Source organism: Lonchura striata, chromosome 1, assembly GCF_046129695.1.
Source record: "Lonchura striata isolate bLonStr1 chromosome 1, bLonStr1.mat, whole genome shotgun sequence".
Taxonomy (NCBI): domain Eukaryota; kingdom Metazoa; phylum Chordata; class Aves; order Passeriformes; family Estrildidae; genus Lonchura; species Lonchura striata.
This window is the reverse complement of record NC_134603.1, coordinates 106,786,909-106,806,830: the sequence shown is the minus strand read 5'-3', so window position 1 is coordinate 106,806,830 and position 19,922 is coordinate 106,786,909. Positions and strand designations below refer to the sequence as shown.

The 19,922-nt window shown below is 35.6% G+C and overlaps 1 protein-coding gene across 2 annotated transcripts in view; it reads right to left on the bottom strand.

Moving 5' to 3' along the window:
• CNTNAP2 (contactin associated protein 2) overlaps window positions 1–19,922 on the bottom strand; it is a 1,054,227-nt gene that overhangs the window by 689,848 nt on the left and 344,457 nt on the right. For both annotated transcript variants that reach the window (XM_031503926.2, XM_077786381.1), the window contains one exon: window positions 16,358–16,551. In XM_031503926.2, coding sequence (XP_031359786.2) covers window positions 16,358–16,551 — 194 coding nt within the window. The remainder of the gene's footprint in view (window positions 1–16,357; window positions 16,552–19,922) is intronic.

Below are 19,922 nucleotides of genomic sequence, written 5' to 3'. Positions count from 1 at the left end.
GGTATAACAAATCCTTGGGACGTCCATTTTTACAAACACTACATCAGAAAACTGTATCTTCTACAAATGTATTTCTAAAATCATCTATAATATTTAAAATAGGATTTTGGTTTGGTTTTCATGACAACATATAATACTTTGGGCTTTCAACAATGAGCAAAGAGACAATGCTAACTAGCAAAGTAGCACCAGAAAAACCTTTTTGTTCCAATAGCATTACACAGCCTACTCACATGAAGTATTTTAACATTGTTAGAACAACTGAAATCCCTTGATCCTGCCACTAGTCCTACAAGTATTCCTCTTAAGAAGGTTATGGATCTTTTTCTGTCTCTCTGCAACACACACAGGTTTTTAAACAAATCAAAATATACTCATACTGAGCCATGCCCCATAATACACCCTGTTGAGCATAATATTGCCATTATTTGAAAAAAAAAATTAAAATTTATAGCAAGAAAGAATGACCCTTTCAAGAATCACACTGAATCACTTATGTATTACTATTTTCCTCTTTTACCCTTAAAATGCTTCAAGGTGTCAGGCTCATTATTATGATTAGGTACTGCATAACTTAGTCCCTACAACCACATTTTGGAGCAAATAAGGGCTGGTGGTTTTATGAAGTATGAATATTCAGTAAATGTCTCCACAAAACTGAAAATTTCAATTTTCCTATTTGAAAGTATTTCATTACAGTTTAATGCTGGAAGGCAGGAGATAAGGAAAAAAAAAAAAGTAAAAATGTTCCCTGGTATTCAGGCTAGGACACCAAGACACTAGAACAAAATTGCTCACAATCCTTTTCTTGTGTGCTTCTTTCCCCACGAAAAATGGTGTGTTTAAAAACTTCTGAAGAGCCAAAAAAACCCCCAATGTAACTGAAGTCTCTTCTTATCTTCAATGCAGAAAGAATACAGAAAAAATTAGAAAAGTCAATGAAAATTACAAGAAAATGTTGGCAGCAAGCTGAATCCATTACATTGTACTCAGGCATATTACACCTGATATCATTTGTGCAGACAACAGGAAAGTGGGATCAAACTAGGGGAAAGAGCGAGGGCAGATTTTGTTGATAGAAGACTGTGGCTCTAGTGTGTGTAAGAACACCCCTGAAGAAAAGAAAGCAAAACAAAAAGTCAAACCAAACAAACTAGGGGTTAAGTATAGCCAGATGAAGAAATGGTGTCATTATGCAGATGCCTTGATCAGGAAGAAGCAGTAAACATGGTTTGCCTCTGACAGTTTTACCTTCTCTTGCTAAGTCAGGCACAGAGTTGAATGTTATTCAAAAGAAGTCACAAACTCCTCTTAGGCATCTCTTGAGAGAGAGCAAACCACCCACTTATTTTCTGCTGCTTCTAGGGAGTAGGCCAGTGTTGACACACAAATTTTCTACAGTGCTGTGCTTTAAAACAGATGTATATCAGGGTGTTTTTTTAGTCTGATTTGCTTTAACCAGTTGCTTTGTATGACATGGCATGTTTTCATGAGTTACTAATAGGATACAATTTTGATATCTCTTTACCTGATTTATTTCTTCAGCTTTTTACCTTTACAGTCCTTACATATGCATGTATGATAAGTGTGAAAAGTTATTGTATAGAAATTGCAGTATTTAGATAAATAGAAATTGTGTGCTCTAACTACAATATTGATGTTTATATCCCTTGTTCAGAAATTAATTATTCTTTAAATCTGATTTCAACTAAAGCATTTTGACCTTTAAACTGTGACAACAGTACTTACTTGAATACTTTTAAATCACAATAATTTTGGATTTTACCACTTTTACAGCAATAGTTCTACTGGAGGGAAGGCAGTCTGCACCATTACATAAAACAAAATATTGTCCAATGCATAGTATGTCAAAGGATTTACACCAGATATATTAATTCACCAGTTCTAATTAAAGAGCCCATGATGCTAAGAATAAGAAGATTATGTATTTATCTCTCAGTCTGAAGATATTCCTTACACATATTAGGAGTCTAAAGATGGGAAAAATGTTGTATAAATGAGAGCTACAAAGCCATGAATCAGTTTTTTATGTCTTGAAGCAAAAAAAATAAATCACCTCTATTATGAAAGCCTAGCTATAATATGAGCTGGACTCCAGCACTTTAGTGGCAACCTATATCAGGGTATATCGTGATAGAGAAGTCCCAAAAAGGACAGAGGCTTTGTTTTATCAGTATCTTATTTCTGGGCAGAAACTGTATTGTAGAGCTCTTGTGTGCTTGGTTTTCAAAGGAATTATATTCTGAAGTGGCAAAATAGCTCCAGACTGGAGCTACCTCCTTTGGGTTTTCATAAGGGAAGGGAGCAATATTTAATAGTTTTCTATCAACCTAACCTTGAAAATAATGATGGAATAATAAATTTGAAAGCAGTTCAAACTAAATACCTGTTAGTAACTTCATGCTAAACAGCAAAAGCAATGATAAAAGCACTTCACTAGGCACACAGTTGAATGAAATATGGGATAAAGATCTAATCAATAGATTGTCTAGTAAGATTGTCAAAATAAAACTCTTGGTATTGATCTAGTTTACTCTCAGGTTTTTGGGAGGTTTGTTGGTTTGTTTTTTTTTCTTTTTTTACTTTGCACAGACAGCATGAACATGTCAGAAAACTCTTAGAGAATTCAGCTTGAGACCTGTCATTAACATCTGCTTTCACGCACAAGGAATTATTTCTTTCCTGGCTTGCTTCTACTGATGAAACACTCAAGGCTGACAGGGTTACCTCTCCCTTCTCTCTCCTTAAGCTAACAAACATATTTCACTTTTTAATTTAAAACTGCACATAGTAAAGTTTTAGCTGTGTAGTACCTGCAGAATTCTCATGGTCTTCGTGTCTAACATGATACAACGCTGATATATTTCCTTTTTTCCCCAATATACTGAGAGAATTTGACCTCTGTCTTTACTGTTTTGGCATTAACTAAATATTAACCTAGTCCCATACCTCTACTGAAGAACATCTGACCCATCTTTTCTATATCTAAACAACAACATATGTAGTTTCGTAGTTATAATTTCTAAGTGTCAAAAGCCTTAAGTCTGTGTTACAGTTACTCCCAACCAGAACTCATTTTCTCTAAGGAAATTTATCAACAGTGCTATGTCAGCAGCTTTGCCTTATATCTTTAAGCACTTAAAGACTTACTTGATTTAAGAATATGAACACTTCATTGCTTTGAAAATAATGCTTTTGAGAGGCACATCTTGAGTATGTTTGTCCAACAGTGCTCTTCTTCCTCTCCACCTTCTTTTCCTGTGTCTCTGGCAGTTTGGTAAAATCTGCCATGAATTAAAGAGGCTGGCCTGACGGGAATAGGAAAAGCGTGTGTACAAAACAGTGCTTGGTTTCCAGTAAATGTATTACATGGATAATAAAACTGAAAAAGTTTTTTGTTAAAAAAAGACTAAATCTATCCTCGGCTGGCACCAACTTTTCCTACCTTAACACTGAAATACTGTAACAAAGTATAGGGAACAAAGTCACACATCAGAGTCTGATTGCATTTTTCTAAACATTTCAAAAGAAATAAATAACTAAGGTCAAGTAAGTAAGTGATGAGCTGAACCGACTGTTTTTCCTCTTCATCCAATGTCAGTGTCTTGAAGTTTAAAAGTATTTTGCTTTGCAAATTGTTCTATATAAGCAATTAGCTAGATTTGGAAAAGTGTCTCTGTGTTAGTCTTTCTAGAAATATAAGCTTTCCTATTTTTTTTGTAAAGTAAATTCCTCTTAGAATTTACTTTGTTTATTTTCTTGCTTAGATTATAAACTAACTTCAGGATAATAGTAATTCATTGTATAAGCTTTCTTCTAGTATTTTCAGTGGTTGGACCAGGGAGTAAGAAACCTATTATACTTTATAGTTTTCTGAATTTGCAAAACAAAGTCAGAACAATACTCTGAAAAAACAGTTTACAAAAGAATTATCTTGACACTTCCTAAGATTTTGATGGTGCATCTAATCCTCCAAAAAGGAAGGATTTCTTCCTGTGGGTGGTCTCATTAGGATGAATCCACAGACAAGTGCTCACCAAGCATATCTTTAAGCACACTGGAAAACATGCTAATTAAAACAAGCATCCAACACAACCCAGCATCCAGTATAGTCAGTGACTTTTGTGCCAGTATTGAAAAACAAAAATTATAATTTTCAGCTGATCATGATTGGTAAGGATATCACCAAGCACATTCAAACTGGCTTAAACCTTAGCTAAGACAAGACTTTATAGCTAGAGTAATCAAGACTTATTTCCTTGTCGTGGTATTTTGTGCTGAAGTCAAGTAGAGTTGGGAGGAATGGTTCCACATTAGGTTTTTAAGATCAGCATGAACCAGTTTTATCTGTAATTGCACAAATAAAAATCCTATTATAATTTTGTATGTTCCTATGATGTCAATTTAGTTAAATTTATGTATGTAAAAGCAATGTGACAGATACATTTGAAAGACTGGAAACAAATTAAAGCAAGTTTGCCTCTATTTGTCGATAAGAAATTAGAGTTACAGCATTATTAATTCATATCAATTCTTTGCTTGAACACATTTGTTACATCTAACATTGCTGTATTGCAATTCAGAAAACTCATGCAGTTTATTTTTTATTTTCATTCGAATTACTAAAACAGATTGCAGTAAAAATTAATTTATAATCTATGTGCATAAGAACATACATTATAAAAGGGAGTGAGAAATAATATCACAACTAAAATAGCAATTATTTTTTAACCAATTGTTATATAAAACCAATTTTTACAAATTCTTCAAAGAGTACAGTCTGTATGCTGATACAAATGCAACACTATTCAGGAAAATGTTAAGAAATGTTAATGAAAATATTATTTGCTTTTGGTTTAATTCATGCTTTCTATTGAACCCAACAGGAATTAACTTCCACCTGAAAGGCAAGGGCTTCTTTATACACCTTTCTGAATAAGATATGTGCCAATAAGCAATGTGCTATTCTCTATCTTAAGGAGGTTGAGAATATTTTTAAAAAGTAAAGAATACACAGAAAGAAGAAAATTTAATAAATCGCACAATGGAGTATTCTTAGCCCAAGTCTAACTTTTTCATATTTTTGATGTCAATTTACCACTCCTGAAAGGTTCAGATTAGGAACCCTCAGGCTGAAGTTATCTATACAGTCACAGACACACAGTGCATCAGCAGCAGCATTGTCAAATTTCCCTATAAAATGAATTTCTCCTCTCAAAATCATCAGTTTATACACTGCCAAAGAAATTAGAGTGCTTTCTTCTTTTTACTCTTTTTTTTTTTTTAAATTTTATTTTTCAATACTGGAAAAAAGTACAGAAAGTGATTTTCATAAGGGAAGGAGTCAACTTTTTAGCATTAAGGAGGCTTCAAATCATATATATTTGTGAAGTAAATTTATTTTTGTGATCTTATTTGAACAACTGTGTGATTTTGAAGTCAGGCACTTGGCCTTAAATTGTCAGCCCCCCACAAAACTTTATCTCACCTTTTTTTTTTTTTTTTTTTTTTTTTTTTTTTTTTTTTTTTGCAAATCTCAGTCTCCAGGCTCCCCAGTTAGCAAGTACCAGTTCTCTAGGGGGAACCAGCGGCTAAAAGTACAATTCCACATATAGAAATGCCCAAAAATACACACTGAAGTGAATGCTCATTGATTCACTTGCTCCCAGGTAATTAACTTCATCTTCAGCAGAGAGATAACACCTAATGAGCCAAGGGGAAAATGGGACACAACTTTTACAAGCTACTCTCTGTTCACACCACACCTCCCAGGCAACGGAAGCAGTACAGCAAGAGGCTGTGCTAGCACAAACCCACCTATTCCACCAAACACAAATATTTACAGGGCATATTCGAGAGAAAAGTGCTGTCTGTGACCATCTCACAGTAAGAGGATTTTTGTATTTGCAGTGCATAGTTGTCTCAACCTAAGAGTTCTCCTGATAGGGGTACCTTTCAGTTTAATTAATTAATAATTAATTAAAAAGGAAATTAATTAAGGAAGAACAAAAAACCTCTTTAAAAATGCATCAAATAAGCACCAGACTGAAGAACCACAGCTTTGTGCACAGTTTCACTTTTGCCAGGGCCAAGTAAAGAAAAGTTTAGAACATTTCCTGTTTTCCACCTGCCTAACATTTAACTAAGATTTTTATTATGTCACATGGTACTGCACAAAGAATTTCAGTCAGGCCATTGCTTATTTTGTTGTAAATATTATACCAACACACTTGAATATGCTCTCTGACCATGTAAACTCAATTTTAAAAAATTAGTTTTATTACTTTAATTTCAATATTTGAAGTTGGGCACAGGAGTGTTTAATGGATCAGAACATAAATAACTTTTCATATACACTATTGAAAGGAAAATGTAAACTATTTGTGCTACCAATGAGGTTTGCCTTGAATGTAGAACTAATATCTGAAGTTTCCTAATGTTTAGGGATATTCTATGATATATCTCACCACAGAAACTGAAGCCAGTTGTAAATTAAAAAGATCAATAAAAGCCATATGCATCAAACACAGACTATATTAGAGTTGATTTGCCTCTTCATTTTGACAGTTAGCTGTTTGGGCAAATCTCAGACACCATCCATAATCAAAAAGCTGTATGTAACTCAGCATGTTGCTTGGTTCAGCTCCCTCAAAACCTCTTTGGGCAACTTCTTGAGCTTCATGGTGGAAAAACTAGGAATAAACTAAGGAAGTTCTAGGCAGAGCAGATTTTTGACAGCTACATATAGAAGTGTATTCAAAGAATCATAGAATGATTTGGGTTAGAAGGATCCTTACATTTCATCTAGTTCCAACTCCCGTGCTGTAAATCTTTCACTAGACCAGGTTTCTCAGAACTCCATCCAACCTGGCCTTAAGCAGGTCCAAGGATGGAGTATGTCTTCTCTGGGCAACCTGTTCAAGTCCCTCACCATCCTTATAGTAAAGAATTTTTTTCCTAGTATCTGATCTAAACCTACTCTCTTTCCATTTAATGTCATTCCCCCTTGTTTTGTCACCACATGCTCCTGTAGAAGGTCCCTCTCCATCTTTCTTGTAGGCTCCTTTCAGGTATTGAAATGCTATAATTAGGTCACCCTGAAGCTTTGCCTTTTCCAGACTAAATAAACACAAATATTTTAGCCTTTCCTCAAAAAAGATGTATTCCATCCTCTTAACCACCTTGGTGTCCTCCTCTGGACTCACTCCAACAGGTCCATGTCCTTTCTGTGCTGCAGACCCCAGAGGTGGATGCAGCACTGCAGGTGGGATCTCAGCAGAGGTGCAGAATCCCCTCCCTGGCCCTGCTGCCCACGCTGCTTTGGAGGCAGCCCAGGACATGTTTGGCTTCCTGGGCTGCAAGTGCACATTGCTGGGTCATGTCCAGTCTCCGACCCACCAGCATCCCCCAGGTCCTTCTCCCCAGAGCAGCTCTCCACCTGTTCATCCCCCAGCCCGTGTTAATGGCAGGGGTTGCTCTGACTCAGGTGCAGCAACCTGAACTTGTTATGCTATTACATAAGGCAGATACATTGCAGAAGTCTTTCAACATAGCAAAATATAATGACCAAGTAAAAAGCAAGACTCATGCTTTGTAACTCTACATTTTCTAATTTAACTTAAAGCAAATCAAATATATTTATCATGACTTGTTTGGAGGTTTTTTTACATCTGTGGAGATCAGTGAACTCCTATTTCTAGCCATACTTTTATCAAATGAGACATTAGCTACACTACCCTAGTGTGACCTTTTTATCTAATACATGATATAAAATTAAAAATCAGTATCTGTTAACAATAAAAGTGTCCTAAAACAAACTTTTGGTCATATGCTGCCTTTCTATAAGAGTCTCATAAATTATTTTATATATTCATACACTGTAGCCAAACAAAACAGGGCTGACAAGCCACAAGGAAATCACTACAGTCCATTTTATTTGGTCATATTCAGTAGACTTAAGCTAAACATTCAACAGTATTTCTAGAGAACCTGCAAAAATGTATAATCTTTGAAAATTCATCTCTGGTTCTATCATCTAAGCATGTGTTCAGACTTCCTGGAGAGGATTAAGGGTGACCTAGATAACTACACTAGGATTTTTAAGAGACTATTGATGCACTCAACAAAGATATGTTAGCCTAGATGTGATGCCATGGAGCCGTGATGATGACTATTGTCATAGCTGACCTGATTAAGTACACCAGGTAGTCTTTTGGGCTGGTTTAGGGACCTGTGCATTGTATTCATTATGAGATGATGACACTCAGGTATTTGAAAACCAAGCCATGTGAGAGTTAAAAACTGGATTTAGGTGCCTGCCTTTAGATATCTGTGTTTAAAATTGGATGGTTTAACATAAACAGACAAGTAGTCCTCAGGCTAAAAACAACAGATTAGAAAATAATCCTGTAGAATGGAAATGTTCTATCAGACTGCATACCTCTCATATGTTATCCCAGTTTTTTTAATGGCTTGTTCAGAATCGGGGGAGGGCTGGGATGCTGTCTGCCACCACACCAGAAGCAATTTTGTCTTCTCTCTACCTAGCATACTCTGTGATAGATTAAAAGTTATTCTGCTTGTGCCTCTGGAGATAGCCTAACACAACTATAGAATCTTTCTTTCAATAATAGAAATAGCACCTTAGATTGAATCTAATGCCAGTTTATTTTCCATTTAAATATGTTATTTAAAGTTATAAGCAAACTCACAACCACATGTTTCTGCTAAAAATAATAAAGGTCTTCCTGCAAAAAATATTATTTCAAAGATTCTAAGCAAAAATATATTTTGAAGGTATTCTAGGCAGAATATAGCTTCATACAGAAAATAAATTAATAGTTAGAGACACATAAGTACCTAATTTTTTTAAAAAGTCAGTAGTTTAAGCTAGCATTACTGTTTAGCCCAGTTTGGTGTTAATCTTAGTATCCCAACATTTAAAAGGCTATCAGATCTTCTGACATTTTAATACAAATACAGTCTGTGGCTGTGACAGCATTTGGCATAGATATATTTTGCCATGATATTTTAGATAACCCTAAGAATGTTTCTCTAAATGCATTTCAAAATCTTCACAGTTTCTCTCAACAGATTTCACATGGAGAAGAGTAGATTAGGAAACAGGCTTCATCCTGATAGCACTGATGCTTATCTGCAACTTTCTTTTCTTCAGGGTTTCTAAAAATTCCATTTCACTGCCTGAATTTCTAAAGGTGTCCTGTCAAAACTTTTATCATATTTATTTGACATAATAGTGGAGACTATTACATTAGCTCTATAAGAGAATTTAGGTTCACTACAGCAAAAGAAATATTTTTCTGTGTCCATACCCTTTCAGTCAGAGGCCCTCAATATATAGGTCAGCAATGTCCACTAAATGCTGAGACAAAGTGACTTGGGTGGGAGTTATGACTCCTTGTTCTCTCAATACACCCATAAAGGTGATATTGGCTTTTGCAAGTGAATGGAGCAATCTTTATAAGATAAAGTTATGGGAGACCGGTACTCACAGGCATAGCATCCAGGCAGGGTAAGGCATGATGAAATTAACAAAAGTCACACAGGAAATTCCAGAAGAAAAATTAATTTTCCCTCTTGCTACCCCCACCATGATTTAAAAAAAACCAAACTTTTAAATAATATTAAAAAAAAACAAACAACAAAAAACCAGAACAACAACAAAAAAGCCTTTTCTAGCAATAAATTATGCAGAGAATTAAAAGCCAGTGAATATGACCTTGAGACATTGCTAAGGAGACAGCAAGATACCAAACAAAATCCTTCCAGATAGGATAAGTCAGGGAGTCATTACATAGAAAACAACCTTCCCAAAAGACTTATAAATACTAGCCAAAACCTTTGCAGTGATTAATATACCAAACCATTTTGTTGTGTTTAAATAGGTCTGCATAGTATCTGATATTCTAGTAGCAGCCCAGAGACAACAAATGGCAGGCCACAGAGCATTCTAAACACATTTCATGTTTTCTAAATGTTCCCATAAGTATAAAAAAGTATAACACCATGTAAACTAAATTGGTTTAATAAAATAATGTAATTCAATAGAAGTACTTAAAAAATGACAAAATTTCCAGGCCTATAAGTCCATTAACCTAGTAAATCTTTCTATGATGTAAGTTGCCAGATAAGATCTTAAGTAAACACAAAAAAAGGAAAACAGCATTAAATAACAAACTCAATAACTGTTTCATATCATCCTTCATTAATATTAAGTTGAGGGTCATGAACATAAAGTTGCCTCTTGGGGGAAAAATTAATGGCAGATTTCACAAAGCAAGTAATTCTCGCATGCCCTAACATAGCAGGTAGATGCTAGGATTTATTCCTCTTCAACTGTAGTTGCTATGCACAAATCATTGCACTCTAACATGTATGCACTAAGTCTTTTGTTAGCTGAAAATGTTGCTTTGTAGAGCAGGTGAAAGGGACTGGGGAATGTGATAAGTCTTGCAACTTTTTCTTGGAATAATCTCACCAGAAAATGCATGTCAGTATGAACAGAAACTCTGAGCAGATGGCTCCCACATAATTTCAGCTAGGTAGAGCTGCATATGATTTCCTTATATCTATCTAGTCATTAAATGTTACTTTAGGCCTGCCTGATAGTTGGTATTTCCAAAGGCACCCAAGAGTACCAAACATCTGAAGTCTCGCACAGCTTGAAAAAGTTAATTATCTAACTCACTTGAGCTTCTTTCACAGTGACTTTTGGCTCAATCCTGTAGCAAAATATTCTGAAATGCTGAGAGCTTGTTTTCCTGTAAAAGCTAAACCCACTTTGCTGTAGCAACTTCCTTCAATACCAAGGGGAACCATGCAAATTCTCTTCACGTAAATGGAGAGAACATAGTGCTCAAACAGTAGTTTATTCATCATTTCCCAGAGAAATGCAAAGTTCATGTTACAGTTAACTCAGGGGATTCTTGCCTATTTCACCTAAAACAGAGAAGAGACTCAGAAGTATTAAAATCTTTAAAAAAAGGTTTTAAAGCTAGTAAGTAAGTATATAAATTAAATTCCATTTCAAAAATCATTATTCAGAGTGAAAACTGTACTCATTCAATATTTTTTCAACAACAAAAATAATACTAAAGCAGATGTTACGCATAATACACTCAAAGTTTAATTAAAACTGAAAGAAAACAACAATATCAGAAATACATAACTGCTTTCAATTGTAGCAGCGGCCACTTTGTCAATGTCTAAATTTTCTGTAATAAACAAAACCTGCTTTCATTTACATCTTTGCAGCTCCACTGATATCCACTGAGGTTGAAGATAAGAATCAGGTACAGAATATAATTTGGAGGACATGGGCAGAGTCTACACTCTCTTTCCCTTTTTTTTTTTTTTTTTTTTTTTTAACTCAAAATTACCATAATATTTTCAGATTTTTGTAAAACATTTGATACTTTTTGGTATTCTTCTGGACAAATGTGCAGCCCACAGCTGGATAAATACATTATGTGACAGGTGAGCACATTATGGGTTGGGCACAAAGGGTTACAGTCAATGGGGTGACATCAGACTGGTGAGCTGGCACTAGTGGGGTTCTGCAGGGCTCCATCCTTGGACCTATGCTCTTCAACATCTTCATAAATGACTTGGACACAGGACTAGAACGGATACTAAGCAAGTTCACAGATGATGCAAAACTGAGAGGAGCTGTTGACTCCAAGGAAGGCATAGAGGCCCTGCTGAGAGACTTGGACAAATCAGAGGGTTGGGAAATCATCAACCATATGAAGTTTATCAGAGGAAAGTGCTGGATTTTGTACCTGGGATGGAACACCCCGGGACCCATGGACAGGCTGGGCAATGAAATGCTGGAAAGCAGCACTGCAGAAAGGAACCTGGGGGTCCTGCTAAGCATTAGCCAGCAGTACCCTGGTAGGCAGGAGGGCCAAGCCTGTCCTGGGGGGCATCAGGCACAGCATCACCAGCTGGGCAAGGGAGGGGATTGTCCTGCTCTGCTCTGCACTGAGGCTGCCTCATCTTGACTGGTGGGGGCAGTTTCGGGTGCCACAATACAAGAAAGATGAAAGTATTAGACAGTGTCCAAAGGAGACCAACTAAGATGGTGAAGGGCCTTGAGGGGAAGCTGAATGAGGAGCGGCTGAAGTCGCTTGGTCTGTTTTGCACAGAAAAGACTGAGGGGAGACCTCATTGCAACCTACAGATTTCTTGTGAGGGGAAGAGGGAGGCAGATGATGATCTCTGTTCTGTAGTGAACAGTGACAGGACCCCAGGGAATAGACTGAAGTTGTGTCAGGGTAGATTTAGGTTGGATATTAAAAAAAGATGGTCAGGTAGTGGAACAGGCTGCCCAGGGAAGAGGTCACAGCACCAGCCCTCACAGAGTTCAAGAAGCATTTGGAAAATACTCTGGGGTATATGGTATGGTTCTTGGGGATGGTACTGTGCAGGGCAAGGAGTTGGACTCTATGACCCTCATGGGTCCCTTCCAACGCAGCTTATTCTCTGATTCTGTGACTTTGATATTGCTAAGAATAAAATGAAGAGATGGCTGAGAGCTGATATCAAGTTCTATTAGAGTAATCAAATTTTAGAAGACAATACTTCATAAGATCTCTTCAAATTCTAGCAAGGATCTTCCAACTTCCTCTAGGAAAGATTTTAATGTTAGACATGCAGAGCTTCTGCCACTGATGCATAAAATTTGTGTCTCAATGCTTCAGAAGATGTAATGTAGCTATAGAGCATATTTGCATTATGCTTAACGTGAGATATTTATATCATCTATATCTGAGTTAGCAAATAGAAACACCATTATATGTGGAATTTGTCTGGTATGTGTTCATCAGATAAATATCATTGATACAGAAACTAAAATGAGCATCTATACCTAAACAAAGTGAGTTGTTTTTGTGTACATGAAACACCCCAGTGGATTGACATATAAAGGGAAGACTCATGACCTATCAAAATTAGAATCTCAGACTGTAAGAGTGAAGGTAAGAGAGGTGATCAAAATTCTCTAGTTGCTAGGCATTTTATGGAAAGAGGCCACATTCACTCATCTTATTAAAATTCATGAAAACTGAAAATATCCAAAAGCCCAGGAGGGGTGGGGTCACAAAATCTATTTCACAGAACTGGGAAGCTTACTCTAAATTCACCTTGAAAGCACTTTCCCCATCACAGACTTCCTGCGAGCCTTTTGATTTCTCTCCTACTTAGGAGGTAATTATAGAACTCCTTTTCCTCCCTGACTAAGGCATACAGAAGAGTTCACTTCAGCCTTTTATGCAGATTATAACGGTTTGTTCCTGACTAGATCTGTATTGCAAATTATTTCTCCTTTTCTCTCTCTCCAATTCATCTATTTAGCTTTATTTCCCTTTGTTTCTCATATGTCATCCTCTGAGTCAATTGATATCATAACTACTTTAGTGTTAAATACTGTTGAACTTTGCACTTCTCTTTTCCACTTTTAATTTGCTTTTGCATTTAATTTTAAATTTACTGTCGTCAGAAAACAATGACATTCAGGCATAAGGATGATGGAAGAGGGCTTTTAAAGAGAGACTGCATTTCTCTTGTGGATAAATCTCTGAAAAGATACAAATGTAAAGGTAAACAATACATTTTTTCTAAAAAGATTTCTAAGGGCATCAGAATCATGAGGTTTTTAAGATCTCCACAGTAATTTCAGTCAGGAAGAATCTGATTTTATGAGTATCACGTGTCTATGATAGACACTTGGCAAATTGACACTAAATGGAAGATTTGATGGAAAATCTGCACCATTCTGTTTTCACATCAGGGAAGTCTGTCTCCTTGTAAACCTACCACTACAACAGGACCACAGAATTTCTCCATGCTCAGGCATCTCCCCTGTTTTGGGAACATATTACCATGAATATTCATTAATAACTAATAAACAGTGTTTTCAGGATAAAACCAAAGATGAGATGTCATTTAACCACCAAAGCAATACTATTTTAGGCAAACTAGAATTAGAGTCAAGAACTGTGGCCTTTTTATTTTTTTGGTAATAACCCACTTTTAAAAGAAAGCAGGGATAAGGTAGCATTTATTTTTCAATCTGCTTTTGTAATATTGGATAAAAATTTTAGCACATGAACAATAGCAGTATTGTAGCAATCAGCTTGCTAACATATATCTAAAGACAGCATGCCAAATAAAAACAGCAGATCTGCATTGCTATTCACACTCTTTTGCAAGTGATGTCAATGGTCAGTAACAGACCAGTAGCATTCCCCTGAATCCACCAAGTATACATAAATGCTAATAAAGAGAAAAAGGAAATGCTCTTGCATGAAGGAGCTATCAATATTTTTGTATTAAGTGACAGTATAAGAATAAAGACTTGCTACAAATCCCTCACTCTGAAAGCTGGTCTGCTTTGAAAACAAACGGACACAGTTGTAACTAAATCAACCAAACTAGGCGTCACCAAAAGTTATTAGGAACATATTTTTCCTCAGCCTAACTATTCTGCTTTATATATTTTATTCACTCAGTCAGCTGCAAAGCTCTCTCCCATTCTTGGTGATTTCAACAGTAGTTGTTGGAGAAGCTTTTATACATTTAGAGTAGATATATAAAAATATTTATAGCATTTCGTGTTTACAGTAAGAGAAATTTTACAGTAAGAGAAATTAAGAGAAATTCTCTTAAAAGAGAAATTTTTATATTCATCAAGCTTAAGCATAAATTATCCCCTACTCTGATGAATCGTATTCATATCCAAGTTCTAAGGAACCTAAAGAAAATCCAGTATTTTTTCTCTTCAAGGTTGTCTACCTCTCTAGCTTTAAATTTTCCCTGTTTCAGAATCCCATCTGGCACATGGAAGAGATTTTTTCAATAAATCAATACTGTAATAAAAAATGACTGTTTCTACACTTTCCACATATTAGCTGAGTTTCTCTTATACAGATAAAAATCATTCACCTTATGCTCTACATTTGACATTCATTTTTAATAACAGACCTTAATAAAAGAAGCACCTGGCAAAAATGTGAATCTAAAATATCACGGTGTTAAATCTTGTCTAGTTTGACATAACAGCTAATCGCTTAATTTGGTTTCAGAAAGAATAATGTTTTTCTGTTTTCAAAGTATACTTTTGAGAAAGAATATCATCTGAAAGAAATGTTATGAATATAGGCATGTTAAGTAATAGCTATCATTTTTTTGTCAGAAGAATGGAAGGCTAGTGTTTTCAACAAGAATGAAATTAGTGGTTTATCCATGAAAAAAATGTAAAAAACAACGCCAAATTATATGCTTTTTCCTAAAATTCTTATAGCATAAATACCCATTGTCATGGCTTAACCTCAGGCAGCAGCTAAGCAACACACAGCTGTTCACTCCCCCACGGTGGGATGAGGGAGAGAACAGGAAAAATGAGAAAACTCATGGGTTGAGATACAACCAGTTTCATAGGTAAAGCAAAAGCCACACTCAAGCAAAGTCATAAAGGAACCCATCCACCACTTCCCACAGGCAGGCAGCCTTCTTGCCATCCCAAGGAAAACAGGACTCCATCACATGTAACAGTGACTTGGAACACAAAATGTCATTACTCTTCCTCCTTTCCCCAGTATTACACATTGAGCATTATTCCTTATGGCAAGGGATACCCCAGTGGTCAGCTGGAGTCAGCTGTCCTGGCTGTGCCCTCTCACAGTTCCTTGTGCACCCACAGCCTACTTGCTGGAGAAGGGTGAGAAGTAGAAAAGGCCTTCAGGCTGTGCAAGCACTGCTCACCAATAAGGAAAACATCCCTGAATGAGCAATGCTCTTCCCAGCAAAACCCAAAACACATCCCCAAATTAGCTACTGTGAATAAAATTCTCATAGCCATCCCAGCTAAAACAAACACATCCCTGTAGCACCGGTATGGAAAACACTATATACATGATAAAATTGCTCTCCAGCACACGTACACACAAGGAGAAATTACCTTCCAAAATTTTAACAAAAGACTTTTCAAAACCACTATTTTATCTCATGCCATGAAATTAGTTAAAAGGAGAGACAAAGCATAAGAGGACCATTGAGCAATACTAGCAACCAAAAACAAATTTGCATGTTCTGCTAAATATTCTCATCATGAAATGGGTTTTCTAATCTGGGGATAGCCCTCCTGACAGCAGCTGCATCCTAAATAACTGTGTTTTGAGCAAAGCTCTGTTCTGTCCTGATAGAAACATTGAAGGGTTGTACAAGTCATAGGACTCAAAAAAAAAAAAAAAAAAAAAAAATCACTGACAATAAACATCATTACAGCACACACCTCCATTTCATAGCAATTACTTACCCAAATGTTTCCATCTTGGTGGTATGGTTTCCAGTTTCTCCCTGTATCGCTATAGAGCATCCGATATTGAGTAACCCAGTCAGAGCTGCTGTACCTGCCTTGAGTTGCAATAGCACTGATCTGCTTCCTGTTCCCAAAATCCACTTGCAGCCATTGGTAATGATCACTGTCTGATGGAGACCAGCCTCCTGCACCTGTTGTGAAGAAGCAGAAGGGAGATTTAGATCTCAGGCTGTTGCTTTGATGTGAACTCATTGTGAAGATGCTGATTGCTGAAAGTCAGCCCAGCTGAGAGGAATAGAATATAAAAAAAAATTTGAACACATACAAAAGAAATATGCGTTCCCATTAAAAAAAACCAAAAAAAAAAAAAAAAAAAAAAAAAAACAGAACAAATGTTAGCACAGGCTTTAAGTACATTAAATCTATTGCCTTAATCATATTTTTAATATCATTATAATGCCTTAATGGGATGCCTGTGAACCAATCAATGCCTTCATAATGCTTTAATTACAGTTTATTACTTTTTGCCAAATTATGATTTTTCAAGGGTTGACCAATTTTACATTAATTCTATTGTAATCATTAAATCATTATTTTTTTTTTATTTTCTATGCTTTTTCATTAACATTTCAAGTTGAAGAGATAATATAGATAAAAAGTGAGGAAATAAGAGCAAGTTCTCTGCTTTTTTATGTTTCACTATCAAGCACAGACTGAAAGATCTATCAGAAGAATTGAGAAAGGAGCAGGTACTGCAGGGCTAGATTCAGTTTTGATCTGCTGGTTGTACAAGCTGTCACAGATTACATTGGCAGATGCCTTACACAAGTGTTATTGCTCTTTATGGGTCTATGAATTAACTCGACAGTAATACTATTAATATTCTTCTCAGCCACTAGATTACATTAAACTGTTCTAAATAAAGAAGGCCAGTGATGCATAGATCAATGTTGTATTGAGACATTAATGCAATTTCTTATCCTGAAATAAAAATATTTAGGGGAAAACTGTATTAGGATTCTTCAGAGAATAATAAAATTTCTCAGAAAGATATTATAATGATATAGCTATTATAATGGTAAGCATTAGGAAATACATGAAATAAAAACCCTCATTTATCAAAATAGGGAAAAAGTGGAGTATCATCCCCTTTATATCATAACAGACATTAATACACAGAAAACAAAATGTTTGCAGACTTGATGTGATTTACAGGGGTTTTATTTTACTTTTAGCTTTGAGAAATAAATGTCTTGGCACACCATCAAATCATGTAGTCTAGTCCATGGGCCAATTTTTATTGCTTTTAATTTCACTTATAGTCTTCAATTGATGTCACAAGCCTTGCCAGCTTGCCAAACAAGCAACATTGCTATACTGCATCTTATATACTCCCATCATTAGGCGGCAGCATTGCCTCAGTCTTAGACAACCCTAAAACTCATTCAGTTGCTAGAGGTGTTAAGTTTGCAGGTCATTGGATATTTTAATGTCATCATATCAACAGGATGATGCCTCATGTGGTTGCCTTTCATTGTAATTAAAAGTGTAGCACTACACCAATGACAACTAAGTTGTTAAAATTCTCAGGATTTACAATAGATGCTTTCTCCTTACTCTACCCAGGAAAATAAACACGATATTTTAGCTGTAGGGAATAGTTAATGCTATTTAAAACAAATAAACCCCAAAAAACACCCTTCCTGAAAAGCACTTGCAGGTAAAATATTCCTACACATTCCCAAATTCAAACTTGATCTAGTTTTGCAGACTGATCATTCAAAACAGAATGCAGCTTCCTCATAACTACTATGCATGGAGACGGAAGAGTTATCTCTACATATTTGTCCTAATAGCAGAGGTGATATCTTCTCTCCCTATCCTAATATTCCCATTAAACTGACATATCTGTGACTGATGGCATGCAAAAGATAAGAAGCTGGCACTATGCAAAAGCCATCTTTTTTAAAAAACCCTTTTGTGGCTACCAAAAAAAATAAGGTTCAGATATGAGCATTTTAAAAATTTTTATGAAAGACAAAGTTAAACAGTCAATCAATAAAATTTCCTTCATCAATGCAATTGTTGAAAAAGTGTGACATACTACAATGCTATGAAAGTTAGAATAGATATTATAGTTTTTACCATAATGCAGGAGATTTATATTAAACCAGGAGATTTTGTTAAACACATTTAAAGGTAAAGGCTTTGAAGCATAACAAGAAATAGCTTTTTTATTTAGTACATTCATATTACTTAGACAAGGCTTTGGCCTTCTGTAGTTGATAAGCAGTCATTGTAAATTTCAACTATGTTTCAAATAGTCATTACCTACAAGTCCTTTGAAATTTTTGTAAAAATGAATTGCTGGTATTCCTTTCCTCAGTTGTTTTTTATGTAAGAAGAGTTAGAAAGTATTTTTACATCATGCTTAAGAAAAGTTAGAGAGATGTGACACAACAGTCACATCTAGGCCACGAGATGCAAACACAAGTTTTGCAAGACAGACTGCCTTATAACCATTTCTAATAAGCAAGAGACAAGATTTTTAGTTAATGTTGCAAAGAGCAGCAAACAATATTATTCTGTATCTCAGTTACAGGTTTCCCTTCTGGCTTTTCCAAGCAAGTAAAGAAATAACTAGTCAAAAGGACGAAGGAGAAACATGCTACGTTACAGCTGAATGTGCTGCTTAGCAGGTCAGCATGGCAAAGGAATGGTGGTCAGCCTGAGCAGGCAGGGCAGCCATCAGAAGCAGCCTGTGAACATCAATTAAATTTGTCCTCTTCCACTTTGATTCACCAAGCTGTGCAATTTGGGGGAGATGACTACTTTGTTAGTTTTGTTGCTGATACATGTAACCTTTAGTGGTTCAAGGATCCTTTTTTTCTCCTTCAAAGTATTTCAAGAACATGCTATAAATAAGTTATGAAAATGTTGGATTAAGTACAAATTTCCCCACTGTGAAATCTTGAAAACACCCTGAATTAACTGGAGGAATTTAAGTACATTTGTATCTCCATTCAATCTAAGTAGATACAAAAGTCTCACATCCCCATAAATGTGCATACACTCACAGTTCTTAATATCATTAAATATTTTGCTGAATAAAACCCTGCTTCTTCATTGGAATTCAGAATTTGGTTTTATACTAGATTGGGAATAGAGGAGTTACTTTTAATTACATATTTTGCATTTTTGAAGGAGTGAGGAATTCAGAAATCAAACCTAATTTCCATAGTATTGCATTATTTTTGAAATAAACAGAACTTTATGGCCAATACATTATGAAAGAATAATGAATTATCTTTAGTGAAGGAGCAAAATAACAGCATGTTAGTAGATTACAGGTAACATTATGTCACACTGGAACTAGAGTGGTGTACTAATATTGTTGAATAACTGCTATTCAGAGTTATTATTCACACTTTGGTGTAAACTGCTCATTTTTAATAGTTATTGGCTATATCCTGAATTTTATTACATTTATTATTTTCACTTTTTACTATGTCAGAAAAATAGGTACTGGATGAATGTTTTTTCCTACAATGTTCCCTTTATT